The 24788-nt window shown below is 35.4% G+C and overlaps 2 protein-coding genes across 3 annotated transcripts in view; both read right to left on the bottom strand.

Annotated features, from left to right (window-relative positions):
• LOC131956391 (neprilysin) overlaps positions 1-13350 on the bottom strand; it is a 35079-nt gene extending 21729 nt beyond the window's left edge. For both annotated transcript variants that reach the window (XM_059320793.1, XM_059320791.1), the window contains exon 1: positions 13293-13350. In XM_059320793.1, coding sequence (XP_059176776.1) covers positions 13293-13303 — 11 coding nt within the window. In that variant the 5' untranslated portion in view covers positions 13304-13350. The remainder of the gene's footprint in view (positions 1-13292) is intronic.
• Positions 13351-22585: 9235 nt separating this feature from the next.
• The window catches only part of LOC131956378 (endothelin-converting enzyme 1-like), a 28317-nt gene continuing 26114 nt past the window's right edge, over positions 22586-24788 (bottom strand). Inside the window, exon 24 of the mRNA XM_059320772.1 lies at positions 22586-24572. Within this exon, the coding sequence (XP_059176755.1) occupies positions 24473-24572 (100 nt within the window). The 3' untranslated portion in view covers positions 22586-24472. The remainder of the gene's footprint in view (positions 24573-24788) is intronic.

Genomic DNA, 24788 nt, shown 5'->3' on the forward strand with positions numbered 1-24788 from the left:
AATCACAAACTAGTGCATTCGTATTTTAAAATTAATATCGAGGATCATGCACATAATATATTAACTAAAGTGGTGGGGTAGTGGTTTAAAATTTGTTTCTACAAACACAAGGCAATGACTTTGATTTTTCTGCATATCTTGGATTATTCATGGTTGGTAAAATGAATCGGATGTTCCAACTGGCTTGAATTTTTTTTAATAAAGCTTCACGGTTGTTTTTAATGAAAATATGATTATTCCCTAAAATTACGCATTCTTCATTAATAAAAAAAAAACTATTACTATATTACTAAACATAGTCAATGATTATGTTTTTGTTTCGTCTCAGTCATTAAAAACTTAACGCGAAGTCTGTAGCATACTGTCTGAAATCATAGCTAGCTACCCCACCCCCCTCTTTCTTAACGTAAAACAACAATCAGAGGTGAACGTTCTCTTAAGAAGACATTAACATAAACTTTTACGTCCATAAAGCCGATCTGCAGGAGGCTGTTATAGACAACTATGTATTGTCTTGATGCACCTGTTTCTGTAAAATGTTGATTGGAGATACAATGGGTAGACGAATTGTGAACGTAGTTACCTAGCATGACTAGTGCTGTATATCAGTTTTATAATACGATATGCAAGCTAGTTATAACTTCAATGTATTTATTCCTACTTCAGCGATTGTTTAAAAATACGTGTGTGAGTGACGCTGTCATCAAAATCAGTGCAGTAGATGCTAGCATCTCCCCAGAAAATTAAATTACAGCAGTTGGTGGTATTGGGCATCTATGGTCATCAATTCTATTAGATGCGTCTTAAGGTGATTAAGTGTCGACCGGATAGGGTGGGGGTGGGGGTAGGGGGGAAGGGGTAGAGCAGTAGTGTACTAGTGACTTTTTGCGTGTGAAAAAAATATTCAATTTTCAAAGATTTTTTTTAAAAGCGTGACATTATCAAATAGATTTTTTGTTCTAATAATGTGGGAACCGATGCCAATGTTTGAGTTATGACGTATCGACCACACTTATACTTGAGACTGACATGCTGGCTACAGGTGTGTGTTTGTGTTTATATGTGTGTATGTTTGTGTGGGTATATGTCAATGTATGTGCGTGCTCATGTATGTATGAGTGCGCGTGTTTCTATAGGTATGTGTGTGTGTTTGAGTTTGTGTTAGTGTATGCACGTTCATGTATGTGCGTGTGACAATGTATGTATGTATACATTTGCGCGTGTGTCTTCGTTTGCAGGGGCCCCAGGTAAAGACAACAACTCCAGTTTCCCAGACTACTCCTTCTATACTAGTTTTCATTTGTACTCGTATATCATTGACGATTCGCTGAATATTTTTTTTTCAAGCCTACGTTTTTCGGCTTAAGTTTTAATTAATTAATTACTAACTGATTGGCATACGTGGAGGCGTAAAACGTGGAAACCAAAAAAAAAATTAATTTCTTAAAATTACGGCATATCATTCTCGGTCAGCTAATGAAGGAGAAATTAATTAAACCAATTCATTAATTACCCGCGATCACAAACATTAAAAAATCTCTCTTGGGTGTCTAACAGCATGGACGAGGCAATATCTAAATAAGATTAACTTCTGGTTAATTAACCAAATTAATTTAATAAAAATTAAGATTTTGGGTTTTTTGACGATTTTTTTTGGGTCCTTTCCCAAACAAATTGAATCGATAACGTTTATTTTATATTAAATTAAGCTTAGAATTGTTCCATTTAGGATACATTTCTCGCTAAATATTTCATTTAACGTATATATATATATATATATATATATATATATATATATATATATATATATATATATATATATATACATATATATATATATATATATATATATATATATATATATATATATATATATATATATATATATATATATATATATATATATATATCGTGTAATTTATTAAGGGGTGGCTTGACAAAATTAGACTAAGTTCAAAATATCTCAGAGACAAAGTGTTTCGAACTATTTAAGCCTCTTTTTCTAAAACAATGGATTGAAATGCCAGCTTGTCCGTTCTAGATTGTTCTCTTTGCTGTGAAAATATTTAAATATTTAAATCTGACATCATAATTTTTAATAATTCCACTTTTTATACCGATTGGTAACAGTTGTTTTTTTTTTTTTTTTTTTTTTTTTTGCGTATCGTATTCTGTTTATATTTGATACCGTCATAAACCCGAATAAATCCCACACGTAATGGATCCCTTGCCATACATCGCCAATGGGTAAAAAAAAACAACAATCTAGGTCTCTCTATGGGACTATTTTTAGCGGAATGATGACGTCACATCTAGGTGCACGTGAGGTCAGGTTTTGCCTGACAGCGTGGAAGGGGAAAGAACCGACTGAGACGCCTTATCGCCCATCTCAAGTTTCCCTGAGACTATTGTTCCCTTGTTACGTAAACTGGGGGTGGGGGCAGGGAGGGGGATGGGGGATGGGATGAGAAAACAGGGGTGGAAACAGGTAATCGGCCATCGGCATACCAGGGATAGAAAGGGTGGGGGGGTTACTCGTTTTAGTAAAGTTACATTACATAGCTTGATTATGTTGGATTTTGCAACTCGGTATATGTACTTCTCTCTCTCTCTCTCTCTCTCTCTCTCTCTCTCTCTCTCTCTCTCTCTCTCTCTCTCCGTATATATATATATATATATATATATATATATATATATATATATATATATATATATATATATATATATATATAATAGCTTATAAATTATCAGTCAGTATATTGGTGACATGATATATTCCGGCATAATATATCAATTTTTACACAATTAGCTAGACTCTATAACGACTTCTGTCTCCCCGTCTCTACCTGTAATGTTTATTTGCCAGACGCAATTGCCCCACTCCACCAACAAACATCGCAGAACTTGTATGTGTAATTAGATAATTAAGTTAAAAATACGGTTATGCTACAGACGATTTATTATTTTTGTGTGATTAGACGCATGCGCAGTTGAGTGGCATCCGTTTTCAAATTTTTAGCATAGAGCTCTAGCAATAGGAAGATTAAAGACGGCCTAGGGAGGGAAGATTGTAGAAGACTTGAGTAATTAGATAAAACCCATTTTTCGGAATGTTTGTTATTTTAATTTGGTTTTAGTTTTTTTTAAGTATGGCTTTGTTATTTTAAAATTGTATGTTTTATTTAAACGATAACTTGTTTTGTTAATTCCAAATGTCTTAATATTTTTATTAAAATGTTTTTTTAAAGATATTGCTTATTATTATTTTTTTTTAATTTAATAATCTACATCTGTCTATAAAATGCCTATGGGCTACAGAGTATTACGGGCCTTGCGCCAAGTTCTTAATGACTGACATAGAGGCCTAAACCAAAATAATAACAAAAAGAAGCTTATTTTCTTTAAATAAATTAATATGGATTACGTAATTTGATTAAAAAAATATTATATAATAATTTTCATTCATAACAGTTGCGAAGCTTAGTTTAAAAATTATATTTGAGACAACCATTCATCCTACTATTCTATTGGCGAACTATAAGCTTAAATAAAATCAAAGAAAGTAGATCGCATTTCTTTACAGCAATACTCCTTACAGAATATAACAACATTTTAAACCACTCCCCCCACCCCGCTATGTAATAATCCCAAAGGAGAGGTTGTCTTGATAATCCCTCTGTTTGCATGATCCCCAATATCAAATTTCAGTTAGCGAGTAGATTAGTTTGGGATTAACCTACAACCAGAGCAAATTGAAATTAAATTGATTAAAAATTCTTTTACATTTTTTTACTACAACATTTATACTTGAAATTAAAGGAATTCTTGTTTGAGAAATGTCTTATTTTATATGATTCAAAAGCGGTTGTATGATTTTTATTACATAAATACGTCAGCTTTTAAGATGTAAATATATATTTAAGCTCTAAAGAAGCCGTTTACACCCACGATAATGTTTGTAAGAAGAGAAATAGAAGTTATGTTTTGGTATTGATGAGTAGGCCACTATAGCAATGTCTACAATAGAGTTATAGCTATAGCCAGTGAAGCTGATACGTTTTTTTTTTCGCAACATGGGGGGAACTCTATTTTTTTATCACCTCTAGGTGTATAATTTTCACGTTAAGAGAAAAAATTCTCTTCAAATTATTTTTAGAAACTTTTTTTTTGTATTCCCTCATAATCAAACAACCGCAGTTAATCTTAAATCAACTACTTTGTTTCAATCATGATTATGTCCGTGTCAGTTACTGAATAATTAATTATCACATTTGTTTATTAAATGGCAGTATCTCGTTATGTGTGTGGGTTAGGTCAGTAACAAATCCTTGACACTTCGTCTTTATTCGGGTTTTTTTCTCTTCTTTTTTTTTTGTAAAATATACTAGCAGACTAGCAAGCTTCGGTATAAGCCGTGTATCTGCTTTTGATGCCATAGCGTCTGAGGATATACCTGGCACCGAATTATTGCCACTGATCTAGTCATTTTTTACTGCCTGTATGTGCGTTATCATGTTTTGTATAGTCTCCTTTCTAATGTAGCTTTAACTACCATTCTTTTAGATCTATTTCATCCCTAGCAGGTGCTTCCAGTCTACGTGTGCTATTTCCTCCCTGGCGAGTGAATTTGAGTTATTTTTATTTCTAGCTTGTGTTACCGTTCTACTTATGCTAATTCCACGCTAGCTAGTGCTACCATTCTACTAGTGATAATTCCACGCTAGCTAGTGCTACCATTCTACTAGTGCTAATTCCACACTAGCTAGTGCTGCCATTCTACTTGCTCTAGTTCTTTTGTAGCTGGTTCCGCTAACCTAAAGCTGTATAGTTGCCTCTCTATAATTATAAATATTATCCCCTCAATGAGTTTTCGTGCAGCCATACTTCACACAATGAGATTTTTCTGAGTACATTAAGTAATTTTTTATGATATTTATTGTTCTCCCACATTAAATCAATATTTTTTTATATGCCTTCAGGTGAATATATCAATATTTTGTTTAATCTTGCAAGTGAATATATCAATATTTTGTTTCATCTTTCAGGTGAATATATCAATATTTTGTTTAATCATTCAGGTGAATATATCAATATTTTGTTTAATCTTTCAGGTGAATATATCAATATTTTGTTTCATCTTTCAGGTGAATATATCAATATTTTGTTTCATCTTTCAGGTGAATATATCAATATTTTGTTTAATCTTTCAGGTGAATATATCAATATTTTGTTTAATCTTTCAGGTGAATATATCAATATTTTGTTTAATCTTTCAGGTGAATATATCAATATTTTGTTTAATCTTTCAGGTGAATATATCAATATTTTGTTTAATCTTTCAGGTGAATATATCAATATTTTGTTTAATCTTTCAGGTGAATATATCAATATTTTGTTTCATCTTTCAGGTGAATATATCAATATTTTGTTTAATCTTTCAGGTGAATATATCAATATTTTGTTTAATCTTTCAGGTGAATATATCAATATTTTGTTTAATCTTTCAGGTGAATATATCAATATTTTGTTTAATCTTTCAGGTGAATATGTCAATATTGTGTTTAATCTTTCAGGTGAATATATCAATATTTTCCCATCAAAGCCACAAAGTATTAAACCGTGAGTAGTTCAATGCTGTAGATAACAAAACCTGTACGTAGTTTGAATGTGTGTGTGGTAATTCTGTGTACCCCAATTATCTGATTCCGTGCCTTCTAATTTACCCGAAGGAGGGGTTGTCTTGATGATCGGCCACACGAAGCACACTAAAGATCCTTTTTTTTCACTCGGGAAAAGAAAACGAAAAAATCCGCCAGTTTAAATTTATCACTTCCTATCTTTTAATCGACGCCAACGTGGGGTGTGTGAATTGGGGCGTGCTTGGCAAGGATGTGTTCAAGTAGATGATATATATTAGTATCTCTTGATTCCATGTGCTGATTCCATTTGCGTTGTGACTAAATGCAATTGGTGTTGTGTAAATGAGTAAATGTTATTGGTGTTGTGTGAATGACTAAATGTTATTGGCGTTATGTAAGTGACTAAATGTTATTAGTGTGTAAGTGACTAAATGTTATTGGTGTTGTGTGAGTGACTAAATGTTGTTGGGTTTTTTTTAAGTGACTAAACTCGAAGTGATGAAAAAGTATGAAAACAAGTAATTAAAACACCCGATTTTCTTAATAGTAAAATTTTGTTTAATATAACTGAGTTCGATCACACAAACAATTAAGTCATTTAAATTAACTTAATGCTAATTTCTCAAAATTCATTTAGGTCTAATGGTCACCTAATTATTATGAATAAAGCTGAACTATGATTTGAAAAAAAATGTTGTAATGCATGATATGGCGATCGATGCATATTTTTTTCATGTCAACAAATCTATTTGAAATATTTTTAATCATAATATATAGCTACATTTATGTGTTTCAACAAATGATTGTACAACAGAAGAGGCATGTGTCATCATACTGGCTGTTTACTTTTCTTGCCAACTTTTAATTAAACCCATTCGTTCAGTGTCGACATCAACCCTGATGATTATAATAAATGTCATCGTCTAGGCTGTGGCGTAATATATAATCATTTAACTTACGCAACATTGACATTATCAACCAGTCCCATACATTATCACAACATCCCTAATTCTTCCCCTACATTATTATTCTAATAGCTACATCAACTGATATTAGTCTCTATATAATCAAAGCAACATTTAGTCCCTACACAATCACAGTAACAGCAACAAAACAAAACCACAGCAACAAAACATTCTCTACATAATTACTGCTACAGAAACAATTAGTTCTGACATAATCACTACTACTGTAACAATAAATCACTAAAACAATAAGTCACTTTCTATCTTTAGTTATCAATCGCCCTAATCACCCGGATTGTTCTGTACCACGGACGTTACCAAACTCCATCCCCGCCAAGCTACTTAAACCACATTGAATCATACACCCCTCCCCTGCTATTACTTACTAAACATTGTTTCTTAATCCCCTATCGTTTATCACTTAATCAACAACTCACCTTCCTTCCCCCGCTACTAAAAACATAATCTACCCCCGATATCAATATATATATATATATATATATATATATATATATATATATATATATATATATATGTATAACTATTAACTATATATAGTGTATATATATATATATATATATATATATATATATATATATATATATATATATATATATATATATATATATATATATATATATATATACTTAACTATTTTATCCCAAAAAAAGAATGTTATCTCCACCCAAACCTCCCCTGTCTTGCCCATAAAATCACCGCCACCTCCTAATCGTATACCTAAAATCTCCCTACACCCCCTATTGTATTATTCAAACCACCCAAATAGCCTACACCCCTACCTCACTCCTGAACTCACCATGCTTCCCCTACGTCCCTGTCTTATCCCTAAAATCACCCCAATACAAGTCCATATCGTATCCCTAGAATAACCAATATACACCTCTAATTTTATCCCTAAAATCACCTCAATACACGTCCAAATCTTATCCCTAGACTAACTAATATACACCTCTAATCTTATCCCTAAAATCACCATGTACCCCGTATCTCTTCCCTTTACAGCCATTATCTTATTCCTATAACCACCAGGTCTACTCCATCATTCACCCCACCACTCCCCCTCCCCCAAATCTGCTCCTAACGTATGTCTAACCTCGCCAGACCAATCAACATTTTCCCCAATCTAACATCCACCGTGACATAACAAAACCGTATGTTATAATGTGCCCCACACAGCCCCTCCCATCTCTCTCACAGAACCCTCCTTTCGTTCCTCACTCCCTGCCTCCCTAACCTCTTTCATTCCTCCCAACGCAGTCCTATTTCAAACCGAGCATTTCTCATCAGCGCATTGTGATAACACTCTCTAGCATGAAATGTGGTTTATATTTTGGAAACAACGTCCCACACAGTCCTTGGCTTATGCTAGCATTGTTGGGAAGGTTGGTTGTTTTTTTTGTTCAGTGGGGCTCAAAATATTGTTCGTCTTGTATTGATGTGCTTTTTACAAGCATGATCATTTGTATACATGGCTTTATTCAAAATATGAAACAAGCTGGGTTATAAGCAAACACATACATACTTGACATGCACGCAAAAGACACATACAGCACTGATATTCACACTCAATACATACTGATAGCACATAATATATCACACTCCTCACACACACACACATGCACACACAGTAAACACACAGAAACCACACACATTCCATTCTCACACAAATCCCGACACATCAAAAACCCACACGAAAACAAAATCACTATTTTAACTAATTAGGTATCTTTTCATAATCCTATTCGTTTTAAGAAAAAGTTGTGATCTTTGTATACCGAAAATTATTGTTCCAAGTATCTATCTAGCGAATTGAGAATAACAGCTTTAGGCTATTAACGTTGATCTATTTTTGTAATTTATTTTAGACCAGTGTATACAGGAACACTGGCACATTTCCATTATGCTAATCGCTTAACTAACAAGTAACTGCAATAATTTTTATTTTATTTTTTGAAAAAAAAAAGCAATAAAAATTAATAAAATAGTGATGGTTATATGTTGACGATACTATCCATTCACGTGCAGAGGTTGGAGAAATAATCTTCCATCACAAACCATTTTGTTTAAATGACAACTTAATTTTTGTAAACACAATCTGTACCCAAGCGTCTTAGCAATGATTAATCTTGTTTTGAGCGATAATGACTATTATTAATCAACTATTGCTTCATACTATTCAATACCCTTGTTCTTTTTTAAATCGACTAACTTACAATGTTCAAATACTGAGTACTTCATGTTCAAGATTATATGAAAACATAATCCATTATTTATTTACTGTTGTGGGAAGCTTGTTATTGTATTAACTATTGTTTTCTAAAGTCTGATGTTTGTTTACGACAATGTGACATTCTATTAAACATCAATTGTTCATGAATAACTCTCATACTGCATGTAATGTATTAAAAGTGATTCGGGTATCTACGCATGTAATCAATAGCCCAGCGAAAATTTGTTGCCGAAATATTTCATCAATATGTGTATGTATGCAGAGGCGTAACGATGGGGGGGGGGGGGCAGGGGGGGGGACATATGTCCCCGGGCGCCGACCTTAGGGGGCGCAAAAATGGGTTGTAAAAACAAATTAAAATGTCATTTTAGCTGCTTTTTTGCAGTTTGAGGGGGGGGGGGGTGGGCGGTGCAAATCGAAAGTTTGAGGGTGGGGGTGCAAATTGAAAATTTGCTCCCGAGGGGCGCCAAATTGAAAGTTTGTCCCCGGGCACCGGGAAGGGTCGCTACGCCTCTGCATGTATGTAGGGATGATAGGGGCAACAGACACCTCTACTGACTGTATTAAGTGAATGTCTGAAGCCTAATCTACAGCGATATCAAACCGACATTGTTACTTCATCTCTGCCAGCTGATGGAATAGTGTTATCAAAACATGCTATAAAATTTCACAACACTCACTGTAACATTAGTTTGATGGCCTACAATTTTAATACTAGAAAAGAGAGTAGTTTTATCTAAAGGTGCTATGAAATTTCACAACATAACCCCACCGTAACATCACTTTAAGGGCCTACAACTTCTGTGCCAGCAATGTGAATATTTTTTATCAAAATGTATTATCAAATGCAGCTGATTGCAACATTTTTATAATTTTAAAATATAATTTATACTTTTTACTTTCTCGTATATACGTAGTATAGAGAAAGTATTGTAATCGTGCAAAAAAAAAAAATCGAGATTTTTACAAATCTCGACGTTTTACACCTCACTGATACGGAAAAACATAATTTTGCAATCTTGTCCGTATGTCTGTGTGTGTGTGTGTCTGTGTGTCTGTCCGTGTGTAAACACGATAACTTGAGTACCGTTAGAGCTAGAATGATGAAATTTCATATTTAAGTATTTTATCAAAATCGTAGATCCGTATCAACTTTTGAGCGATTTCCGATAACCGGAAGTGGTACTTTTCCTACTTTGAATTTTCCAAAAGCCTATAACTTGAGTACTATTTCAGATAGATAAATGAAATTTCACATGTAAGTAAAAGATCTAATTCTCTACCTTCTGTTAAATTTTGAATAATTTCCGTTGACTGGAAGTTGTAATTTACGCTACTTCCGATTTCTCAAAAAACTAATGTAAATTTATTAAGTACTAATACTATTGCGCACTATTATACACACCTTTATTAGGCGTTCGCTTGGTGCGCAATTGTTTTTTACTGAGATTCTATTCTATTTTTAAAAGTTTAAGTATTTAAAATGGATTAAAAATCATAACTATATCCCCAGTTACCATCCACTGTTGTTTTATATAAGAATATTCGAGAAAGTTTAGGGGAGATCACTACCGGTTTATTTTTCCTACATGAGCACGCTAGTAGTTGTGTAATTTCAGGGGAGGTTACTTGACCCACTTACTATACACCATGCTCACTACCCTTTGTAACACACTAGACAAACACACTGTATAAGGTTAACACAGCTGCAATATATTAACACAACACACGGGCGTATACCACTGCTAACTTGCTGTTACTGGTTGTGCTATATTTGGTTTGGTGCTTAGTTTAAGTTTACAAAGAATTTTTTCCATCCTTTTGTGTAATCGTTTAGCGATAGTCTCACCATTTGCTTACAATTTCACCATTCAGTAATCCAATCATCATTTGATTGTATTTTCACCTTTAGATATCGTATCACTAATACGTATCGTATCATTATTTTGTTATCGTGTAACTATTCAGTTATAATATTATTTTGTCATTCAATTAAACTTTAGCTACCGTGTCACCATTTATCTATCTAATAACCATTTGGATATCGCATCACTACTAGTATCAGTATTTATTCATCATATCACCATTTAGATATGGTATCACCACTCGTTATCATATCATCACCACAGGGTCATCGTATCACCATTTAGATGCGGTATCACCACTCTTTATCATACCATCACCACAGGTCATCGTATCACCATTTAGATGCGGTATCACCACTCTTTATCATATCATCACCACAGGGTCATCGTATCACCATTTAGATGCGGTATCACCACTCTTTATCATATCATCACCACAGGGTCATCGTATCACCATTTAGATGCGGTATCACCACTCTTTATCATATCATCACCACAGGGTCATCGTATCACCATTTAGATATGATATCACCACCCTTTATCATATGACCATCACAGATCACCAATCTTGTCACCACCCAGACATCGTATCACCACGGAAGTATTGTATCACCATCCATCTAAAGCGTCCCAACGTTTACTCTGAGAAAGTGTAAATGTTACTGGGGGACACGCCAAAGGTTTGATGAAAACCGAGCCTAAGGGAGGTTGACCCCTGACCTTCCTCTTGTAACGAGCGAAGAAAATCAGAGTGCAGTTATTTTGGCAGCGGCTTTCATCAAACGTCGAGTCTAGAACCCGGGGAGGGGGGGGGGGGTGAAGATAGGGAATCGGTACGTTCTGATTCAACACCTGGGGTAAGAGAAAGAGGGGTGTGGGGGAAGGGTAAATGTGGGGCTGAAGATTGATGTGCACGTGAGGAGGTGGGGCGGGTGAGGGTGGGGTGGAGAGAATTCTTTAGACATTTGGATGTGCAGATGATTTGCATTGTGCTGTCGTTAAGGAAGCGAAAGTCAGCGTATTAATGCACTGTTGTTTGTTCTGTCGTTAAGAAAGCGAAAGTCAGCGTATTGATGCACTGTTTTTTTGTTCTGTCGTTAAGGAAGTGAAAGTCAGCGTATTAATGCACTGTTGTTTGTTCTGTCGTTAAGGAAGCGAAAGTCAGCGTATTAATACACTGTTATTTGTACTACCCTAAGGGAGAATGAGTCAACGTACTATAAACAGATGTTTTTCAGAGTCAGTAAACGTGGGAAAACCTAGGTTAAATATGATCGATGGCGTTGTTAGCATTACGCATATTATGATCAGAAACTGCGCCAACTTTATAGTCAAACTCATAGTATTAAAAGTTGACTGCTAATTGAAAGGCTAAGCCATTTGCAAAATAACGTGTTTTAGTTAATAACTCGTTACATTATTAAAATTTGGCTGGATGATAATACAATGCTGATTTTAATTACACATTGAACTAAAACTATTCAAATATTTGACATCGACGGTAAGAAAAACAGCATGGTTAGCTAGTATAATTCTTCAAGTCTCTTTTTACACCACAAAAGTGTTTTTGATAAAACGAAATTTCAGATCTCGGAATAATCTGAATAAAGAATGTCATATGTGTAACAATTTTAGACAATTACTACTTTGTTTACCTGTTTGTATGCTTATGAGTTTGTCATACGATAGACGCTTTTTTTATAATAACTGCGAGTTTAAAATGGCTGCCCCCTCTATGTCGCTGATGTAAAGCAACGAAGGGGTGGCCAGACTACATGTCACACCCCCTAGCGACGCCACTGATAGTACGGAATGTGCTTTATATTCTGCCAGTTATCTGAGTGTCCAGATTACAGATATTTCATGCACTTGCATCAACATTCAACACATGAAAAAGTGATATAAATTTCAGGATAAAGCCTAATCGTGTCTGACTGTGATCGTAGCTTGATTTATGAATTTAGGATCGGGTGGGCGGTTGAAACGATTCCCTATGTGGGGTTAGGGCAAGGTGTAGATGCAAATATTTAAAAAAATATCAGAGCAAATATAGAAGAAATAAACACATCTTGATAGATTGTATAAGCAAAGATCCAGAGATAAATGTATAAGCTATTATAGAAGCAATAAAGACAAATAAGAAACATATGGAACATACGCACGACAGTAAAAAATTCAAATTAAAATAACAAATGTGGGGAAAACTTAAAGCACTCTAAATAAAAGAAGCGGCGATCGTCTGCAAATTAAGACACAGAGGGATAGCGAGGGCGGGCGGGGGGTGCGGACCGCACCGGGTGACACCATTTGGGGGTTGACACCAACACCAATGCAAACAATTGCAAAATGTTCAGAGGAAAAATGCCTTTTGGCCAGTTCCTATTAACAGACCATAGATAAACATCGTTACTATTAAGTCTGCAGTGATTAAAGCTTATTAGCATACATGTACGCATATTTGGCATATATTTAAATTATAGGGGGGTGACATCACGGGTGACACCCAACCTAGCGACGCCACTGTGAAGACACCAAAGAAAATGCAAAAGGAAACTAAAACAACTGGACTTACGTGTCGGCCATACTACTTCTAGCGGGTCCTCCGGATATTTTGAAACGGTTGTGTGTAACGTCTGCTAGCTGTGGTGATCAGCGCTTGTCTGCCTGTCTCATTAACTAAATGGTCCCTATATCCAACACGTGATATCTGCTATATTCCTGAATGGCGTTGAGAAAATTAATTTTATTCCAATTCGTCCGTTAGATCTTGACTACCGTTTCTGTAAAAGTAAATGAAAAAAGATTCAACTAAGTTTTGTTTACAGACTTTATAACGAAATATTTTATTTACACAAACAAATATTATTTTATTATTTAGTAATTACTTTGGAATAAAGAGTAAGTTTTCTTTTTTTAAAATAATTCAAAAGACTTGATTTTAAAAAAAATCACACTTTGATTAAGCATTCGGCATTGCATGAAAAGAAAATCACAATTTGAATTTTTAAACTGCTTTTAAAATGCACATAGTCTGATAAAAAATGTTTTGTTTATAAAATATAAATACGGTGAAGTTTTCTAAATATTTACGTTGATTAAAAAATACCTTATGATTGCTAACGATGTAGACTATATTTTGCTTAGAAAGCTTTTTTCACACAGAGCTATTGCTCATAAACATTTTTTTTTTACACTAGCAAGCAAAATCTGAGTAAAATCACCTACCTGGCGTGCTCGTTGTGGCTGAATTTGGCGGAGAGGGAGAGAAAAATCTGGCAAGTTGTGGCGTCACGTTCTACTTTACGACACGCTCTTGCCAGTGTGCCCGGCACTTTTAAGTTAGGGTGGATTCAGATTCAAGGGAGCGGTCCCAAAATAAGAAAAAACTGAGGGCTGTTTAACTATGATTTTACACTAATTAATTTTAGTTAATCAAAAAGAATATTGTTAAATCCTAATTTGGTTTTTATTTGATTGGGGTGAAATTTTCTATAAATAATTTAACCTACACTAATCTTTCCACGTCCAAAGCCTGGAGATATAGTTTTGTTCAGCTCTGTGAGTGGATGTTAATCACTTTATGATAACCATGATCCGTGTACCTCCTGACTGTAGTAGTGGGTCGTTGTGTCAAACTTACGAGAAAAAAATTTCTTCACATTTGTTCTATAATGTAACACATTCATAACACAATAAGAAAAAAATTTTATATTTTATATGCTGGAAAATTAAAAATCTCCGGCAATGAGGCTTTCATGGGAAAAAGGTACAATCAAAATTATAAGGAGACCTGCTCATTTTTTCTCCAAGGGGAACTTGAATTCTCAACACAACCCCCTGTTTTACCCCATAAATCACAATAACATTTTATATGTACAGGCTTTGGTTAAGACAATTCGGAGAATATGACCAGGTTATACGTATTATAGGGTTATAGATTACCATAATCTACATAATCTTAACGCGAGTCTAGTCAGTATTAAAGTAGCTTGTCAGTGTCCGTAGTTTGACTAGCGAATACGTTGTACAAAATAGTTTTCTTTTTTTAAACCCATCATAAATCTAACACCCAGATAAGCTTACATTCTAAGCACCTTGAACTATAAACGTGATGTGGTGTTGTGTGTGGGGAGGGGTGAGTAAAATGTAATTTTATTAGACCTCTCAGTAAAGACCAGAGGTACTCAAACTCTCTCACAAATCTCACTCATTCCCAGTGCCAACTCTTTTATCTCCACGAGCGAGTAATGAAAATAAGAAGCCGCCTTTAATCGTTTTAAATCTGGGCCAAAATTGAGGCTTCGTTTTCCTCTAGCTTTTAACTTTACAGATTAAACATTTCCTTCTCTCTCCTTCTCTCCATCCTCTCCCCCATCCCCCCTCCCTTCGTGCTCTGAGTCTACCTGTCTTGCTCACTCAGCGTCTGAATCCAGGTGTGTAGCAAACAACAATACATTCCATGTATCTGCCAACGAAACCCCCACGCCCAGGGCGTATCACGTGACTGCGCTAGAAACATTCCTCCCTGTCGGAGAGTTACAACACAACGAGCGATAGTCAGGCTATTTTGGCGCCACTGCTGTTCGCTATCCTCAAGGTCCATGTTTATCACAATTTTTCTTGCGTTTATTTTTTATGTTGTGGACGCAAATAAACAAATTTACCGTGGCCGTTTTCACTCGTAGAAAACACTTCACAAATTCTATATTTTCGGCTAATCTGGCTGAATTTCTGTCAATTTTTTTTCTCGATTTCTTCAATTTCTAAAAACAACACGTCTGCAATCATAAAATTTAAAGAATACACAATTAGGCCACACATAGATTGCCAAGACGACGTCATCCGGTTTATGTTAGTTTTGATGATGTATGACGTAGGCGCATTAAGGGTTTGTTGCTATTACAATTGTTGACATTAAATTTCAGACGGCTTAAAAATAATCAAACTCCCATACATTATTCGCTTTTAGTAGAGGGGGGTGGGGAGGAATTTCTTTTCCTTCTACAAGAGAATAATTTTAAAATGTTTTTTACATGTAAATATTAGTATAACCTATCTCTAAGATTTTTAGTAAAAAAAAATATAAATCTAATCATTTTTCGTGTGCTTATGAAAACTATTTGCATTCACAAGTGGGATTTTACACGGTACGAAGGTTATGATTGATGGGAAAGGGTCGTCCATGTTATACAATTTTGCCGGACCCCCCCCCCCCCCCCAAACTCAGCACGCACATAGAGTAGGCTTACATATATCCAAATCGTCACAGCATACAAAACGACGTCAAAAATATTAAAACCATTTAAAAAACACAGTTCATCGATGATCAACAAATTTCGCATATTTGTTTAAGTTTCGAAACACAAAAATCGCCTCCTAATACATTTCATGTAATTACATAATTTAAAAAATACATTGTAAGGATAAAAGAACAGTGAGAGATTATAATATCACTATGCAGTATAAGAAAAAGATGTGTTAAAGCTATGATGGCTAAATAACATACAAAGGATAATTTAATAAACGTTTCTTTTAAATCTAACAATGTTTTGTTTATTTTGATAAGATCGTATTAATAAAGATGACAGTACCTCAAATAGTAATCCTGATATTGCGACTGTTTTCCTTTTTTAAGCGCAGCTGCTTCATTATTTCTCTGTTCAAACTTCCTGGAAATGGAAATCGAATTGCAACCCGCACGATCTGAAACTAATTAAATTCACATTTTAGAAGGCACGTATTTGTTCACCCATAGCTTAAAGCTGTAGAATAATCAATACAAAAAATGCTTCCAATTTTCGGAAATTGGGGGTTAGGAGAGGGGGGAGAGGGGGAGGGGACCTTAGTGTTTTTTTTTGTTTTCTTTGACCGATTTAACCGAATTAAATCAAACCGCGACTGCGGTTAAATAATCAGTTAAATATTTATAGGATTAGATTAATTTATGGACTGCGTATTGTCTTTAAATGAGATTACTATTTTTTTGTCTATCCTCCGCCCCCTGTCATTGCTATATATCGTACCACCTAAATAGAACACCCCCGCTCCCACCATTTTCAGTAGTTCTGTACTTATATGACTTTTCATTTCTATAACCAATACTGAGCTGTAGGACGATCTAGTCAATATAAAATTTTAAACAATTACCTTACAAAAGATTATCTTTAAAAATTGTTTTTCTTTTGAAAGCCAAATATGTGACGTCACACTTTAACCCCCCCCCCCCCCCCCCCCCCCCCCCCCCCGGAAATCTTGAGTTCGAATCCTGAGTCCACATAGTTTTAACTCACATCAGGGGAAATAATGAAAGCAGAACTTAATACAGACCACATTCCTTCAACGTCGAAGTCAAGAAACACACGAACTCGACTTTATCTGCTCAATGGATCGCTAGAACTACAGAGGAAGCGAAGTTTACGTACTGCATGTCAATATCAGTAGCGTTTTAAACAATTGCTCCATGGCTCCAAGTTTTTTTTACTTTCTCGTATATACGAAGTATAGAGAAAGTATTGTAATCGTGCACAAAAATCACTTGAAATTTTAACTATTTTCACCGTATTACACCTCAGTCCTTCATCACATCCGAAGTATAGAGGACTTATTTTAATCGGGCAAAAATTATCAATCCAGATTTATCAAAATTAAAAGGTTTTATGCGTATTCCAGTCTGAAAAACTGGGCTTTGCAATTCTGTCCGTATGTCTGTGTGTCTGTGTGTGTGTGTGTCCGTGTGTAAACACGATAACTTGAGTACCGTTACAGCTAGGTTGATGAAATTTCATATATAAGTATTTTATCAAAATCGTAGATCCGTATCAACTTTTGAGCGATTTCGGATAACCGGAAGTGGTACTTTTTCTACTTTGAATTTTTCAAAAGCCTATAACTTGAGTACTATTTCAGATAGATAAATAAAATTTGATATGTAAGTAAAAGATCTAATTCTCTACCTTCTGTCAAATTTTGAGAATTTTTCGTTGACCGGAAGTACTTATTTACGCTACTTCCGATTTCTCAAAAAACTAATGTAAATTTTAAAAGTACTAATAATATTGCGCACTATTATGCGCTTTTTTATTCGCGTTCACTTGGTGTGCAATTAATTTGTCTACGAGATTTTATTCTATTTTTAAAACTTTAAGTATTTAAAATGGATTAAAAATCATGTCTATAGCCCGAGTTCCCATCCCCTGTTATTTTATATAAGAATATTCGAGAAAGTTTAGGGGAGATCACTCCCGGTTTATTTATTAAGTGACCAAAAAACATGATAAAACGATAATTAATTAAGCATTGATTATCACGATGATCAGCGTGGAATGTTAATTCAATGTCAAGGTCATGACCTCATTCCCTCAAATGTGGGGCCTTCGTGGGATTTTTGTATGACGGGCAATTAATTAATTAATTAATGGTTTAATAATGTAATGTAGTGAAAACTCACGCACCATTTTCTTCCCCTTGAAGCGTCGACGCAATTTTTTTAATGTCGGGATTTAACATTTTTACAACAAATTTAAACATGGCTGAACTGTAGTTCGCCGCTGTTCCTAGACCGCTTCTTGTTCATTAGCGTAGCGAGGGGGGGGGGGGGGGACATATGTCCCCGGGCGCCGACCTTAGGGGGCGCCGAAATGGGTTGGAAAAATAAATTGAAAGGTTGAGGGGGGTGCAAATTGAAATTATGAGGGGGGGGGGGGGGTGCAAATCGAAATCTTGAGGGGGGGGGGCGGTGGAATGCAAATCGGAATCTCGAGGGGGGGGGGGGGTCGTAGCAATACCTAAATCCCTAATTAATAAAACATTAAATGGGACGGAGCGGTTAGGTGGTAGAGCGCTTGAGTGATAACCAGAAGGTTTTGAGTTTAAATCTCGATCGGAACTCGATATGGCAGGACTTATTGAGTCCACACAGATCTGACGAGTATCTGTTTCAAGTCAGGGAAAGTAAGGGCAGCGGGGGATAGTACAGACCATGCCGTCCCTTCATTATCTGAGGTCAAGAATAATATGAATTCTACTTCATCCATTAATGAATCATTGGGTCTGAAAAAGGAGTTTAACTTTTTGAAATAAAGACAAAGATACAACAAAGGGGTCGGCGTGGTCGAGTCGGTACAAGTCGGAGAAGTCCCTAGTTCGAACCCTCAGGCAGATGAGGCTCGTTAGCTGGGGACAGCCACTCTTCTAGGAGAAACAACTCCAAAATCAAACAACTGCTGCCTTGTAGTTTGTTCTTGGTTGGACAAAGGCTGTGGAAGCTAATCCAAAAAGAAAAGCAGGCTGAAATTGGAGTCAATGTCCTCAATGGCGCATGACACGTATGCTGGAGGGAATCTCTTCCAACACTAAAATTAAGCACGCAGAAGAAGAAGATACAATATATCTATCCTAGGACTGCACTTTCAGATATTACCAACTCTCACCCACCCCCTCAGTGGTATTACCCATTTAAGTTCAAAGGTCATCAAGTGTAACTGGAGGCCCGGTGACGCTCTCGTGTGTTATTGCGAGAGGTGGTATTTATTTGGTTGTTTACGTACACATTTCTGAATGTCAATACTACCCGGTGGATTGGATTCAAGGCTCTGATGTTCCGCAGGGGCCGTGCACTCCGGGCAAACTATGGCTCCGGAAGTTCCAGAAGGAAACTTAATGGTGGGTGATGTTGATACGTGTCGTGTGCGTCACTTAGCCAAAGATACGAATGTAAGAATGTAGGGAGTGGAAAGAATGTTAACGTGTTGTATTGATTAGCTGTAACTGTGTTCGTTTATACTGAACTGTTGATATTTTCAAGCTTTAGGTAACCAGTGTCCGCCCCCTCCCCCGAAAGTTAAGTCAGACCCCCCCCCCACCCCCGATAGGATCAAGTGCACCCTCTACTAGAGAAAAATGACTGAAATAACACGGTATAACTAGCTAAAAATTATTTAAAAGTCGCCAAAAAAAAATACACTTTACATTTTTAGATGTTTTCGTTTCAAAATAAACTAGATCAAATGAAATGCCTTCTAGTATCTATATGTTAGTTTTCTATCACTTAATCTATGACGCTTGATCTAATTTATGAAAAATAATATGTAAAGGGGGAGGGGCATTTGAAACTTGCGACGGAGAGGTGGAGGACAATGTTTTAAAAATATTGTTTCTACATGAAAATAATTGGTTTTTATTTTGCCCCCGGGGAGGGTGCCTGGACTTTATTCGGGAAGGGGTGGGGGGATACCCCCAATTTAGAAAGACTCCTGAAGAAATCACTGGTTACAAAGTTTGCTCGATGTGGCTACAATGGTACTAGCGATACTAAAGTTCAGACAAATGGTGGTACCGGTTTGTAGCTTGTAGCTGCGGTTACAAGGGTACTAGCGATACAAAAGTTCAGACAAACACATTTAAAGTCTATGCAGGCAGATGGAGTTCATCTGTGTTCATCTGTGTCTGACACCTGCAATATAAAGAAACACCTTAGTCATCACCAAACATGTCTGTGTAATGGTGTCCATTAGAGCTGTTGAGCGGGCTGGGAACGGTGGGGAGTGGGGGGGGGGGGGGGTAAATCGTGCGCTCCACCACTTAATCACTACACGGTCCAACTATATGGGTTCGTTCAAGAAGCTTCACAAGTGACCATCGTGAGTGCAGGAAGGCTAGAAGCAGTGGCGTCACTAGGTGGAGTGACGCCCCTTACGTTAACTAAGGATGTCGCCACAACTCATACATAGGAATGCATATGTATATGTGTATGTGTATATATACATATATATATATATATATATATATATATATATATATATATATATATATATATATATATATATATATATCAGCATGTATATGATCTCGTAAACAACAGTAATTGGAGGTCAATCGAAAGGAACAAGCAATATTTACCCACCGAAACAGGCATTATTTCATCATTATTCTGTCACCATCTCGGTTGGTGACACCCGGTACTGTCCGCCCCCCCCCCCCCGCCCTCCCTTCTTTTCTCGTATCCGCAATTAAACACAACAGACCATTAGTATAAAGTACAATCAACTACAAAGCTGATATATCTATAGGTTTAGAGAATATGTGTTTGAGTTGATTAGAAGATAGAAGCAAAAAGCCATTCATTGAAGGAAAAAAAATGTTCAACTCACCTACGTTATCAAGGTCGAGGTCGTGAACCAGTTTGAGGGTTCAATGACATTAAGGTCCCGTAACAATGAACTGTCTCCGGGGACTCCAGGATATCTGCTACAACTTTTCTTCTGCTTCCTAGTTGTCCCCCTTTGCTGAAGCAGATCATCGGCCTTTGGTCTCTCTGTTGTCAGTTAATTCATTACATTCTAATTTTGTTTTTGTCTTGTTCGTGTGTCAGAATTAAAGCTGTGGTGAATGGGGTCAATACTGAATGTCGGCGCTGCTTGTACACCTGTTTATTAAATGTAAAACACAATTTATTTTAAATTAAACATGCATTAATTACTATTGTGCTTGAATTTTGAAAATGTCTGAAATAGTCTACTTACTGAGATGTTGATTATTGTCTGAATTTCAGAGTATTTACTGATGTCCTTGACTGAATACCCAATGTTGGCTGATTGCCCAGTGGTAACTCATGCCGGAATATTGACTGATGTCCCAGTGGTGACTGATATCCAAAAGTTGACTGATGTCCCAGTGGTGACTGATATCCAAAAGTTGACTGATGTCCCAGTGGTGACTGATGTGTGAATGTTGATGAATGTCCAAATGTTGACTGGTGTCAAAAAGTTAGCTAATGTCCGAATGTTGACTGACGTCTAAATGTTGACTGGTGTCTGAATGTTGACTGTTGTCCGCTTATAAATTATCCTGACATATTGGCCTTTGTAATTTACCCAGACTAACAATCAACACCTATGCACTGTTGTACATTACCTCATACACCCGAAGTTAGAAACGTTTTGAAGCAATTTGAACCTTTTAAAGCCCAACCTGGTTTTATATGTGTCTTCATGAAGAATTACAATATCTTAATCTTATTACATTTTAAACTAGAAATGACTTTTAATCAGCTTTCATTATAAATTAAGCTGCTTTAATTTGTTTACCACAAATAGATTGGCAGACTACGTTTTGTTGTGTAAAAAACATGCCGCCTCACTAACCATCGAGTTATTATTACATTTTAATCGCAACTGCTGCAACTACCATAGTTTACCAATGTCCATTGAAGTCCTAGGCGTATGCAGTGGGAAAGCCCTGGGATCGGGCGCTCCCCTGATAGTATTCTAGGTAAAGCGACTCCTTTTTCGTAAATTTATTGATTTAAAATGAAAATAACTAGCATTCAAATTCAAGAAACATTGGGCTTTAGTTTTTCATTAATAATAAAGTATTATTTTAGGTTAGTTTAAAGGCTGCATACACCCCTGCTTAAATTATCGACAAAAGCGGATTAGCCTACTGCATGTTGAGAAGAAGCTGCATAACTTATAAGCTACTCTCCTAAGGCGGGTCTACTTTAACCAGGGGCGTAGCGAGGGGGGGGGGGCGGGGGTGCGGACCGCACCGGGTGACACCATGTAGGGGGGTGACACCAAGGCAAAATATAGCAAAATATATAAAGAAAAACTTGAGGGGGGGTGCAAATCGAAAGTTCGAGGGGGAGGGGTGCACATCGAAAACTTGAGGGGGGGTGCAAATCGAAAGTTTGAGGGGGGGGGGGTGCAAATCAAAAATTTGAAAGTTTGTCCCGGGAAGGGTCGCTACGCCTCTGGGGGGTGACACCATTAAGTGCCGCACCGGGTGACACCCGACCTCGCTACGCCACTGACTTTAACAAACCAAAAATTTAACACTTAACAACAAAACTAATTTAAATATCAAATTGAAAGGCTTTATTTATAACTTTCATCACATTTTGCTTCGTTGACTTAAAAAAAAGTAAAATAAATATCGTTATCATGCAATATACTTCAACAGTTCATGAGTATATTAAGATTACATTAAGGAAACTACGTCTATAGGTATGTTGAAAATTATTTAAGGGACTAATTTGATTAGGTTAATATTTTTAAAATTGTATAATTTTGAATATTTACTTATTATTAAATTATAATATTTAACACTCTAAAATAAAAATGGCATGAAAATTTGAAATAAAATGCATCTCACATACACCAAATATAATAAGATAACACAAAGCAGCATTCACTGTTTTTATAATGCACATATTAAAAGTATTGATTGATGTAAAATTAAAATAAACCAGATAGACTTCTCATGTAACTACAACAACTATAAGATTTAAAAGTTTGTTAACAGACCACCATTGGGTCAGGGATCTATGGGAAAATTCAAAACATGTATTTTAATCTGATACTGAAAATATGAATATGGCTATGGGTTGACAATTGTTTAAAATTAAAAAGCCAAGTTCTTTTATATTGTAGGTAGATTATATGTTGTTCACTATTTCCAATTGATATTTATTTCAACTAAAACATTAAATAGTATTTCTATTTCTTGGATGTAAAATCATGAACTTTTAATTTCCAGAAAAATATTTTCATAATTATTTTTTTTGGGATCACTATTATTTTAATACATAATGAACAAGCAAGCATGTTTTTTACTTATTGAGCAGCATCAAGTTCTAGAGCCACATGCTGCCAACAGCTGTGCAGACAAATATAAACAGGAGCTTTGGTAATGGACAATTTGAGCCAAAAAATAAATGTAAGCTTAATAAATAATAAACTCAAGTGCTTTGACTAAGAAAAACTCAGAATACAAGTATAACAGACAATAAATCCAGGTTTTTAGAACTCTGATAAAAGTAAATTAATAAACTCATTGAGATAAATGGTTTATCACACTGTATGCTCTATTTGTATGGTAAGGCATAGTCAAGTATTGTAACACATAACCAGTAACTATAAACAGGTTTATATAGGAAGTTGTAACACCACTCAGCTATAAAGAGTACCTGGCTCAACTAGGGGAAATTTCAAGCTGTTGGGCACAGTACTGACTGCACAAAGAATTCATAAGTTTGGGACACTAAAACAGATGAATTCTACATCAACTACCCTAAGGACCATCAGAAATAGCATTCCTCTTGCATTAATGCTAGGATTTGCTATTGAAAAGTTTACATTTGCATTACACTATAAGCAAAAAGCAGTCACTATAACAAAATAAATAAATAGTTCTTAAAGAGGCTTGACTTTATGATACAAGTCTCAACAAGACTTAGGCTACAAAGATTCTGCAGCTACTATAATAAAGGCATGCCATAAATGCTTTGATCACATAAGATGATAACACAAAATGGATCATGTATTGTTACTAAATAAACATTTGACAAAACTTTTTAAAGACAAAAAAATTTAAAATTGATTTTTCTCTATTTTCAGGAAAAGCACAACCATATCAATTGTTATTGGCTATTATAGTAAACTTGTTAAATGGTATTTGACAAACTAAAAAAATCTGCAAACAATATGGACCTAACATGTTTTGGAGATATATTTTAAGAAACTTTCATTTTAATACATAAAGATATAGAAAAACTGAACAAGTATTATAAATAATTACAAAAAGAAACTTACCTGCAAGTAAAAAATTCTCTGTTTTTTTAAGAACTTATCTCACAAAATTACATATTCCCTTAACACTTTTGTAAATGACCCTTCAATAGAGATTAGGTGATCATAGTTAGAACCCCACATGAAAACTTCCAGTCACTGAACCTGTGGTCACTCAGCAAGTAGCTCACCACTGAGAACATTTCACCAAAGGATTCATGCGGGAGCTCAATGGGCATCTGAAGGCTTCGGCAAATTCTTGCGAGTTACGTAAGGCACCCAGAACTCTGAAGACATAAAATGGTAGGCTGTAAGTTTAAGAATTTAATGTGCATACATTATGTAGAACAAGGAATGTTTTATAAAAGGAAACAATGTAATTTGTTTTATTTTACAAAAAGCACATATAACTGTAGAATTTATTTTTTTTGCTTTTTTAAAACAGTTTTAGAAATTGTAAATTTAAAGTGAAATTAGCACATAATTGCCACCAAATAAAACTT

The sequence above is a fragment of the Physella acuta genome, unplaced genomic scaffold (assembly GCF_028476545.2).
Source record: "Physella acuta isolate Inbredline_101_S28 unplaced genomic scaffold, ASM2847654v3 ptg001146l, whole genome shotgun sequence".
In the NCBI taxonomy this organism is placed as follows: domain Eukaryota; kingdom Metazoa; phylum Mollusca; class Gastropoda; family Physidae; genus Physella; species Physella acuta.